General features: G+C 36.2%; 1 protein-coding gene across 1 annotated transcript in view; it reads right to left on the bottom strand.

The window, feature by feature from the left end:
• Positions 1-12,258, bottom strand: part of LOC145686392 (BTB/POZ domain-containing protein 6-like) — a 92,510-nt gene that overhangs the window by 55,196 nt on the left and 25,056 nt on the right. The window contains exon 2 of the mRNA XM_081759668.1: positions 8,355-8,529. Coding sequence (XP_081615794.1) covers positions 8,355-8,529 — 175 coding nt within the window. The remainder of the gene's footprint in view (positions 1-8,354; positions 8,530-12,258) is intronic.

Genomic DNA, 12,258 nt, shown 5'->3' with positions numbered 1-12,258 from the left:
AAGGTTAATAACGTCTCCTATTTAAATTACATTATCATTGTATTCTTGTTAGTCTAAGAAATCATTCTGTTCAATGAGCAATGAACAGTTCTAAGATTAAACTAAAAATAGAGTTTTGTTTCTAATACCGTACTATTAACTAATGAAAAATTCGTTAATTTTCTAATACTACTTGTTAACGAAAGGTCTATAATAAATATGTTTAATTTCATAGAAAAATTTTAATACCGGATATTAACACAACTGAATTTTTACTGGGTTTAACTTAAATCTAGTCTTAATAGTCTCAGTGCTGGAAACATACATTAAATTTCAAACAAATCACAGAATATATGATCATACGGTCATAACTCTTTCTGACATTTTCTCGGATGATATTGCATTCCTCTTAAAAGTTTAACGAAATACTTTAACTACATTAAAGACCTTTATACACTATACAATCTGTTCTGATGTTATCCTGTGCTTAAGCCTGCAATACGTTCTGTAAAAAAAACGGGACAGTCCCGATTTTGGACCCGAATGTCCCGTGTCCCCGTAAATTTAGTCGGGACAGGCAAATGTCCCGTATTTCAGTCCCGTCCCATTTCTGCTTCCAATATCAGCTTATCGAAAAGTAAAAAAATCGAAACTTCGGATATTGGTTGGCAAACCTGTTATTAATGAATGAACAATAAACTGTGACATTAACAGTTTGGTGCAAATTATCACACCACTCTTTCCGATTTTATAGCGAGCAAGCGAGTAGGCTTGCAACGTAGAGTTGCAGTTGTCCATTGGCAGTGAAGAGGATCTGCAATCTTCGATCAAGTGCACGAGCTAAGCTGTTATTAATAATACAAGTGAAATGTTCCAGTTTTGTGTCAACAAGGATGCCTAAACGTTTTTTTTTTTTTTTTTCAATTTGAAGGAGAAATACCCTTTTCTCTAAGCAACGAAGTTGAACTATGTAGTTGACTGCAAAAATGTACAATGCCATTTTTTCATTGTACGTGGTGGAAACTCGGACATTCTTCAACTTCAGAAAACAAGCATACATAGATGACTTCAAGTGCTTCTACAGCTACAAGCAGAGGAAAGATAAGTAATTATAACCAGAGCTACAGCTCATTGGATTACACATCAAAGGTCATAAAAAAAAAAAACGATGTTAAGTTCAACTGTACCAGAACAAAAACACAGTACTGTGTCTATTTAGACATTGTAGGTGCGTAATTTTCTTTCGTCTCCTACATTCTTAAATAATATAGCATATCCAAATAATAATAATAATAATAATAATAATAATAATAATAATAATAATAATACAAAAAAACTTAAGTGTAAATGCAAAACATTCATAAGAGTTCTCCAGAAGCATAAAGTTTCCTGAGAACGAATTGTTCGCTACTTCCTTGTATTAAATTCAAACAATGCAGTGAAAATGTTTCCAAAAATATGTATTGTGCTGGAAAGTTGGGGGGCAGCATGAAGATGTCCCGTATTCTCATGAAAAAAATATGGCAGGCTTACCTGTGCTGTCCCGATCCATCTGATTTTGCTAGTTGCCTTAAATAGTGTCAGTGCATTTTTTAAGAAATCGCTACTGGCTTTCCAGGCACAAAAGGGCTCTTTACACACACATAACAAAATTCAAACGCACAGAATTTTTTAAAGCGCAGTTTTGTATAATGTACACTTTTGAAATAATGACATACAAAATGACGTATTTTTTTGAATTTTGCTAGCCGTTTCATTTCCGATTTAACACATCACCATTAATAGAGGAGCGGACATGTTCCTTTTTTACATTTTGGCTCAGATCCGCCCTCAGTTCGGTATTTAAAGATAAAACCATACTGTGCTATCATGATTGGATATTTTACTTTATTTATTTATTTATTTTTATATCCATATTTTTAAGTTGGACATAGACAGGACAAGGACAAAAGAACGCAACTAATAGAGATGGAGAGTACAAATAGCACACAATACAAGACACCAATATTTTATTTTTTAAGAAACAATGTAATCAAAAATTTATCTTTATGGTTTAAATCTCTCCCAGGCCCGTATCCACGGGGGGCTAGGGTGGGCCGGGTCCCCCCTAAATTTTCACTGCCCCTCCTAAAATTTTCACGGTAGGCTTGGAAATGAACTATAAAATGGTGATGAACTATAATATGGTTGGTTCGGGCCCCCCTAACTTCTACCGGGCCTCCCCTACATTTTTGGGCTGGCTACCGACCTGATCTCTCCTGTTTTAAAGCGTGTTATTCCACTTGTAACTAGTTAATTTCTAGTATTATTTTCACACTTCAATTGCATTGTTTGGTTTCTTACGTGTTTAGAATATAATTGAGTAAGTTTCTCATCTAGTTACCATAGGTTTCACGGAGCCGTTAATATCACTAGCAGTCTTAATACCTGTATTATTGTCATGGAATTTAAACATGATCTACTATCACCGAATAAACGGCACTGACTGATTACCAAAGAAAAGGATTTTTTATGACAATATTTAAGAAAACTAGCACTGAAGAAAAAACGGAAAAGTATACGGTGACTCGTTATTACAGTTCTAGTATCTGAGTATACGGGAAAAGGGAGATGGGCACAAAGGTAACAGCGACAGATTTATAAAGATATTTTGACAGGGACTTCTACTAGGAATATTTCGTGTATAGGAATCCCAAAATTTTGGGAGAAGGGGCTTGAAGATTATGAGTAACATTTGAATCGTTTCCTATAGAAATCCTAAAATTTTGGAGCTCAGCCTCCCGCCACTGAAGGTAACAGTGCAACAAAGAGGGTAAAAAAAATTGTAAAAAAAAAAAAAAAAAAAAAACACTGTACTTAATGGACAATCTCTTACTTTCTTACAAGTTTGTGCCATCTATTAATTATGTTAAAAAAATTGTCTGACAAATCTCAATTATCGATATTGCCCATAGCAGATATGAAATGTTTGGTTGCCAGAAAATGTTTAGGCCAGGATACGGTAAAGAGAACAATCTTTAAGAGGACTGGAATATGGCGATAATGAGAACTGGGAATCTCCGGAAAGCGAACCAAGTAATTCAACTAAGAGCCTATCCAGTTTGCCATAAGCACCAGACGGTGTCACGTGATCAGGTCAAAAGTCACGTTGCGTGCTAAATCGAGTCTGGAGATTCCAAATCTATTTCAAGCACATAACCTCCACGTGGGATGACCTGGGTAATTCGAAGAAGATACATATACTTTATAATTATTATTGATTTTACTCAAACAACTTGACTTTTGACAATGTTCTATCCATATTTACTTACGTGCTATACATCATTTCTAAGCTCTTCATTATGTCTTTGCAATAAGCTTTCTGTTAGCCATATCCTTATTACAGTTTTTTGAGATATATGGACAAAATTTTTTTCACTGGTTTTCCATTCACTTGACTTTTCCATGTTTCATGATCTTTTTTGACTATGTTCTATCCATTTTAGGACAATTTCTTTCATTGAATGTAGAATCTGCAGTCTGTTCAATATTTAATCTAATTTTAAGCCATCTCCCTCTTTAGGTTTTTGAGATAAGTGGAGGAAATAACGGGTTACAACTAAAAATCTGCACAAAATGTGCGGAGTCATAAAATAAAACCTATTGACACAGTCATCGCTATTTTTTGGTATGTTGATAGTACACTCTTTGTCTAATTCACAATATGTTTGCTTTCATTCAGATGCGAAGTAACTGGTAGAAAATGGCGTCAAAGAAAGAAGTCCTCCGTGCACGCATTGTAAATTTCCACGGAAAACATCACGAATTGGGGAAATCATACTGTGTGAAACACTTTGCTGCTGAAGATGTGCCAAAAAGAACAATTTATGCGATACTTAGATCCGGAACAATAGAAAGAAAAGCAGGAAGTGGTCGAAAGCCAGCAATTATGACGAATAAAAATAAACAAAGACTAAAAAAGATGTTTGACAAGAAAGACAACATTAGTCAGAACGACGCAGCAAAAACATTTAAGTATTCACAATAATACATATCTAAAACATTAAAATCAATGGGAATCAAAGCATGCAAAAAGGAAAAAGCTCCATCTTACACACACACGCAAATAAAAACTGTGAAATCAAATTTTTGTAGGATGGTCAGAAATTACAAAGGAAAATCATTTGTTTTGGATGATGAAAGTTACTTTAGCCTTTCTAAATCCAAATGCCCGGAAATGACATTTATTATTCCTCAGACAAGCAACACACTCCTTCTAATATAAAATATAAAGACAAGCAGAAATTTGAAAGCAAATTGATGCTTTATTTAGTTGTATCGGACAAAGGTGTGTCGCAGCCTTATTTCAAGCCTAGTGGGTTAGCAATTAATCAAGATGTATACGTAAAGCAATGTCTTCAAAAGATCTTAGTTCCCTTTATACGAAAATATCATTCTGACAATAATTTTATTTTCTGACCTGACAAAGCCAGCTCTCATTATGCAAGAAAGGCTCAGGAGTACCTCATGTCCCAAAACATCCCTTTTGTGCCTAAAACCAAAAATCCAACTAACTTGCCCCAGTGCCGCCCAATCGAAGATTTTTTTGGACAATTGAGTGACAAGGTGTACAAACATAATTGGAAGGCAAAAACTGTTCAGCAGCTTCAAAGAAAAATACGCAAATGTTTAAAAGAAATTGACCCAACTGGCGTCCAAACAGCCTGTGCGTCTATTCCAACACGTTTGCGGACTGTGGCTGATCACGGACCATTTGCAATGTGTCATTAGCATTTTCTTTTCTGCCTATGTATATAGTGTAAATAAACGTTAAAACATAGTTTCCATCTGTCATCTGGTTGCTTTTATCTTACCTCACATTTTGTGCAGATTTTTAGTTGTAACCCGTTACTTGTTTTCCATTGATTTTCTCCTGACATTAATGTTAATGTTTCTTGCTTTTTGACTATGTTCCATCCATTTTAGGACAATTTGCTTTAGGCATATAGAATCTGTGTAGTCTCTTCTACATTTGAGCTTAATTTCAGCCATCTCCCTGTTTTGGTTTTTGAGATAAGTGGAGGAATTTTTGTTTTTCGTAGATTTCCCATTGACATTAATGTTAATGTTTCGTGCTGTTTTTGAGCATGTTCCATCCATTTTAGGACAATTTGCTTTTCGAATTAGAATCTGCTCTCTTCCACATTTAAGCCGAATTTCTGCCATCTCCCAAAAGGTCTGTTTACATCATTGAAACCGGATAGGCCCTTCATTGTTCAAATACTCTTCCAGTAATTTAAAGATTTATGAAGTACACCGGGTATCCAAACTGCTGGGCCTGAGTATCTAAGTGCTGGGCCTGGGTATCCATTTGGATACAAAAAGGTAGCTTAAAAAATGCCCTGAGTAGTGTCCGTGGATACCCATATCGTATGTAATTTAAAGCATCGAACCATACATTTTTGAACAACGCATCTTGGGCTACTGTGACATTGCTGCTTGCAACCCCTTCTAGTACATTTCTTGGATTACTCTTTTACTGTGTTTGATAGGCTGACTCCAAGAATGATTCATTTTCTTCCCTTCATATCTCTCTTCTTTGTCGTTTCAGCAGATTCATCCTTCACATCGTGAATTGGTTAACACTTGCACTTCGTGTTGTTGCGTGGTCGTCTCAACTATTAGCGGTTTCATGCTTGTTTTACCCTCTGAGCTATCAGTTTTTTTCCATTTTCAACTAATTCTTGTTGTGTTCCGAGGATTGACGCTACCAACCGGATGATGTTTTTCCACCACTGCCACTGAACGCGTCACCTTGTACAGTTTCTTTGGAAATTACACTGCACTGATTGTCGCTGGTTTTCTTTCCTCGACATTATTGACACTACTATAATTTTCCGGTTTCGCTAAATTGATGCTAGAATCACCAAACGCTAACCTGACCTAACGTACTCTCCTCTCCATTTAACCAAAACTTACTCTCCTACCCAGACGTACCCCCCTCCTTTACAATGAAATTTTATGTGGAATATGTCTGCCCCCTTCATCTGTATACAAGCCGACTATTCGTTATGTCAGATTTGCGGCCATAATATCTAATACACATTATCTAACAGTAATATATTGAAAAGGTCCCCCACCTTCAATGCGTGCTAGTATGTCACCACAACATGTGCTACTATTTACAACCACCGCAAGTAGACGAGAAACTACAACCAGGAAGACACGAAACCAAAACGATGGAGCCTGAGGAGGAACGAGCCACCAGGAGACCATCTATAAAAGCGAAGCCCGAATAGGAACCAACTATCAGTTGACCGCTGACCAAATAACCCACATCAGCTCCCGAGGTCGCCTTGGACTAAGGAGTTCACCTATACCTAAACCCGAAGCCGCCTTGTACTAGGAAATCCTAACTACACTTAAACTTCGCGAAGCTGCATGGGCTGAGGAGGTTTCCTACAAATATTCACCTAAAATCTCCGCAGATGTTCTGGAGGCTGCAATGAGCTGAAGGGCACCATGCAAAACACCTTTCTCCTTCATCTTGGTCGGTCATAAGGAAAGACACTATTAGATTATTCACTGTAAATTCAGAGTTATTTGAATTTGAACTTTGTAATAAAATTGGTGAAAGGGAAAACACCCGGACCGTTATTGACTCTACCTACAAGACATTACAATTTACAACAAAGTAAACTTATCTCGAAACAAATCGATCTATTGATGTAGTTTTCACGGCATTGCCTTTCAACAAAACTCGTCCATTGCAGTAATACAGAATAGTAATAATAATAAAAAATATACTCTTCCTTCACTTCTTGAGCTCTCGGCGTAGTCACTTTGGCTTCTAGAATTTTTGACTTAGAAAGATTTTTGCTTAAGAATTAGGGATGGCCAAAACCGGTTTTTATAAAACCGGAAACCGGTTTCTAGAAACACTGATATCCGGAAAACCAATATTTCGGTTTTCTCCAAAACTGGTTCGGTTTTTCACCGAACCCAGTTTCGGTTTTCTCCATAAACTGGAACGGTTTTTATCAAAACCGGTTTCAGTTTTCTCCAAAACCGCTTCGGTTTTCTCAGAAAACGGTTCGGTTTTCACCGAAACTAAAAACCCAAAACTGTTTTGGAAAACACAACTATTTCTATGGAAACGGAATCGGTTTCCGGAGAACAATTAAACACTATTCTGGTCAGTAATAGAACCAGTTTTGGAAAAACAAACCCGTTTTGATGAAAATGAACCGGTTTTGGAGAAAACCGAAACTGGATTCGGTTAAAAAAACTGAACTGGTTTTGGAGAAAACCGTAACCGGTGTCGGTGAAAACCGAAGTGGTTTTGGAGAAAAAACAAAACTGGTTTTCTGTGAAAACCGAAACTAGTTTCGGCGAAAACCGTTTTTAATTTTCAAAAATATGTTTCGGTTTTCCTAAAAACCGGAAACCGAAATACCGTTTTTTGTGCCCACCACTAGCAAGAATTCGAAGGTGCATACCATTAACGTTGCATCGACTCAAACTAGGGGTTATCGATTACTACGTGAGGTCACGTTGTTTGTTTTAATTATACTTTTAATCAGTTGGTAATTGCGTAGCAGGAAATTGTTAATGTTGAATACACACCTATTTCTGAAGCAACCCCTTCGCACTGCGTTTTCTTTCGAGATACCCAAAATCAGTTGGTTACACGTGACCATAGTCACTAAATATTTTGACGAGGAAAACCAAATCAGTTAAGATTTGGTTGGCATGACAAAATGGACAATTCACATTTTCTGACAAAATAATATAAGTATCAGTGACTAACCATGTTGGGTATAAATGAACAAATATTTTGTTAAACTAAACAAATAAATTAACAATATAACCTGACCAAATAAATATGGTATTCATACTCCTGACTAAGCCCTGTACCATGGTTTTGTCATATTTACGAGGATTGCTTGCAAAGTTGTAAGCCTTCTTGTGAAGGAGTTGTAACAGTGAAATGAAGTTTGCACAATTGTGTAGCACTATTCTCAGCCAGGAATTCTAACTTTGGTCTGTTCGGTCCAGCAGAGCGACGCAATGGTCAAGGTGTGAGAAGTCAATCCACATGTGGTACCCTGAATGTTTCTCACATTATCGGATGTAAAATCTCCGAGCGTGTTTATGCACTAGTATTTCTTTCAGCAGTAACGGTAATGGCGTACAAAACAGTCGTGTAGATATAGACAACTAACTTGAAAGGAAGCACTTTGTTGGCAATTACGAGAATAAGTGTCAACATCACGACCTTTCACACTTTCATGTACAAGTCTAGCTCATTTCCGCTAATTGTGTCCACAGCATTAGGAAGATATTGACAATATTTACAACTGTACTGTTTGATTATTTACTACAAAGGTACTTACTCAGACGTTCGTCTTGAGGCGGCATCTTCTCCAAATGATCCTGTGATGCTTTCCTTGACTGTAATTTTTGAATTTTTTTCCTGAAGCCCATTTCTGGTCCACTGCTTGGTTTATTTGGTGGGATTGAGCAAGATTTGCTGTTAATTTTCTTAACACTTGTGGATTGAGTAGCCATCTGGAAAGGAAATATGGCCATTTGTTAGTGTTTATTAATTATAAAAAGCTGATAAAATTAAATAAAATCAGTAATTTAACGTTCTACAGTATAGCCTTCAGATATACTACCATTGAAAAGAAATGATTATGAAAAAATTGGTGGAATGAAAATGTGGAAGGAAACGGAAGAACACTGAGAAAACCCTCGGACAGGATGTTATCCATCACAAACCCAAATGACATGGGATTCAAAACCTCGAACAAGAAATTAGCGCTCCACTACTGTGCCACTGTGACATTCTATCGAACTCCCTCTTTCACACTTAACTTAGACGCATATTTTATCTTCAAGAGAAAAAGAAGTAAAGATATGCAAAGATGTAAAGAATTAAGTTTAAAAAAATAACAAAGCATTATCAAAATTATATGTGATAGAAGATCCAGTGGGCATTTGTTTTTACTTGTTTGTATATCATTCATCAAAATTAGTTAAGAAATAAAATTGCTGCATTCATGCAAAAATAGAGAGTGATTTACCAAATGCCCTGAGCTATTGATTCCAGATTTTATAGACACTCTCTAAATTGACATTTTGGTTGTTTGCACATTCTCTTCATTCTATTATTTTATTTATTTATTTATTGGAAGAAACGATATACTTTCAGTCATTATGAAAGTTCACTTCGCAATAATAAAAAAAAAAAAATGTAAGTAAAACTAGCCAGCAGAAATTCGTTTTCCATATAGACCTACACCCGAGAACCCCATAACAGATACCAATGATTCTGCATAGTCAAATTACTTAAACGGTAACTAATAATTAGCATTTATTTCTTTTGCATTTTTTTTTTTTAGATATTTAAGTTATTTTCAGATATTACAGTATTCTGATGAAACGTTCCATATGTGCATTGCCATTTCATTTAGAAATGCTACTAATTTCTGAGTGAGAGAGTCGTGGATTTTTTTTTAACATTTCATTCCTTACAGAAAATTTCTTAAACTTCAAATGTCGACGGAAGAGTACAGATGTTCAATGTAAGATCTCCATTGGTCCAAATGCTTCTAGATCCGTTTTCAAATTCTTAGCATTACATCTTGACAATCTTCATTTGTGTTACATTTACTAACATTAAGGTTTCTTCTGTAAGTCACACATTTGAAGGTTGTTGCGGCGACCACACACATTTTTCATTCACAAATGTTACAAAAATCTTTTGGGTAAATGATTTTTAATTTCGGATCTGGGCTTACCTTCTCGTAAGCAGTGTTTCTTTCAGAAGAAATGTTGCGTGGGATACACTGCTGGTAAAATTCCATTTATTATTATATCATAGACGTATTATTTGGCCTCCTCCGGGAAGCAGTCCCCCCCTCAAAAAAATGTATGCATGAAACAATGCTCGTAAGAAGTCCAAATCTGAGGCAAGCGAAACCTAAGTTCAATCTTCTAAAGAGAATGTTGAAAACACAGGTGTCACGACTATTATAGTTCGACTAGCCTTTGGCTAGCTGGGGGCTCCGCCCCCAGACCCCCGCGTTTACTCGGCCTACGGTCTCGCATCTCTTACCTATCAGCATTTGAGTCAACAGTGAACTTCGTGCACTTGCTCTTCATATTTCCTGAATTTGCCCAGCTGGGCTTCGCCATTCCACACTCTTGCCTTTGTTCGGCCTACGGCCTCGCACCTCTTAAACCCACAATTCTACCGAATTTCAAGTTTCTTTTCCTATTTCAACTATCTAAAAGATAAAATTTTGTATCCCAAGAAAACGTCCATTTAAATAACATGGGAATTTCTTCATCCTCCTTAAGCCCCCTTAATTTTTTTAAAAAATCACTTTTGGCAATTTTCCGGTCGGTTAGTCTCGGAAGGCTACAATCGTGCCAGATTTCATCACTCTAATCCTGCCGGAAGTGCCTAAACATTTTGGGCTGTAAAAGACGTCCCATATAAATAATATGGGAAAAATTTTTCAGTTCTCCATGAAACCACTCTAAAGTTGGGAATTTTTATTTTTACTGATTTACTTAGGTAATACTAACGAAAACGTACAACCATACCGAATTGCAAATTTTTATTCCAATTTTAAGTACTTAAAATATGAGATTATAGGTATAAAAAAAGACTAATTTAAATAAGACGGGAAAATTCTTCATCCCCTTTAGACCCCTTAAAAATTAAAAATATTCACTTTTGGCTATTTTCCCGTTAGTCCCCGAAAGCTACAATCATACCGAATTACAACTTTCCACATCGACCGGAAGTACCCCTTTAATTTATGTCAGTTCATGTAGTTTTAAATATAGTTAGGATTAGGATAGGATATCGGTGTAATTAAAGAAAATAATTTTGATTCTTTGAGTTTAACAGTTCGAATGATATTAAGGGTCTGTCTCCGTTTGTTATAAACAAAGTTATCACATATACAGCTGGACAATTTAAAAACATTCGAAAACGACGAAATTGGACTTTGACGACACTGCAAATGAAGCAAACCTCTCTTCACATAATATTAACTTCACCACCTGGATTAGCAGATACATAAAGTCACTCATCATATACGACTACCCCGAAGGAAAATGCTACACTGAGAAAAAAAAATGTAGGTGGCATACTTAAAAACGTAGGTTACATTCGTAATTCCTGTAGTTTCTGGACTTAACGTACAACCGTATATAGCATCTTGCAGCAAACGTATAGCTGAAAAAGTATGTATTATACGTACTGTCTACATAAGTGCAATGACGTCATTCGCGTGACGTCATCTACAGTAACAAGTATATACGGAGGTAATATCTAGCTTTGTGACGTCAGGATCGTATGTAGCATGTGGGTTAATAATGACGACACTCACTGACTATCAGGACGGAGCATAATTTCAAGAAGTATGCAATATACGTTCTGTACGTGTGTTTCTTGCGTTCAACCCCGAGACAGCATCTATATTGTACTTGTGCCCCGTACGTACGACTAGATACAGTGTACGTATTGTACCTATGTATTATACAGATTTTCCTTATGTCGCACACAGCTTGTCCCGATACAGCATACAGAATATCCGTATGCACCATACAGAGTGCACATATGCAGCTTACAGACTGTCTGCATGCGGCATATAGATTACACGTATGTCGCGTACAGGCTGGCCATATGTAATGTATGGATTGGATGTATGTAGCTTATAGATTGTCCATATGAAATATACGGATTTTACCTGTATCGCATACGTATTGCCTTGTTGTAATATATGAATTTGACATATTCAGGATCTACATTGTACGTATAGTGCACCATTATTGAAGTGCTGCAACATACTGAGAAATGCATGATACATTCTTACTGTAATGTTGCCACATATTGTTTTTCTCTGTATGGAAACAAAAATAGCTTAAAATATGGTTGATCTCCTTTGTGCCAATAATAATAAAATTAAAAATACTACACTTTTCAATCTTAGTTTGGAGCAGTGAAACTGTCCAGAGAAATGTATTTATCTGCAGGGTGTAAGTTTGGACTTCCTGCTAATTCTTTGGAAAGCTACTGCAAAGCCAAGTGTTGAAAAGTGGCACAAGAGTTAATTTTAAAATTATTGGCACAAAGGAGGGTAACCACATGTTAAACTATTTTAGTTTTCATACAGAGTAAATCAATATGTGACAATATTACTGTAAGAATTTATCATACCTTTTGCAATAACTTAGTTGCAGCACTTCAATAATAATGCAAAATGCACAACCATGTAC

Source organism: Thermobia domestica, chromosome 5 (genome assembly GCF_964235325.1).
Source record: "Thermobia domestica chromosome 5, izTheDome1.hap1.1, whole genome shotgun sequence".
NCBI classification, from domain to species: domain Eukaryota; kingdom Metazoa; phylum Arthropoda; class Insecta; order Zygentoma; family Lepismatidae; genus Thermobia; species Thermobia domestica.
The sequence above is the reverse complement of the archived record's forward strand: the minus strand, read 5'-3'. Positions and strand labels throughout refer to the sequence as shown.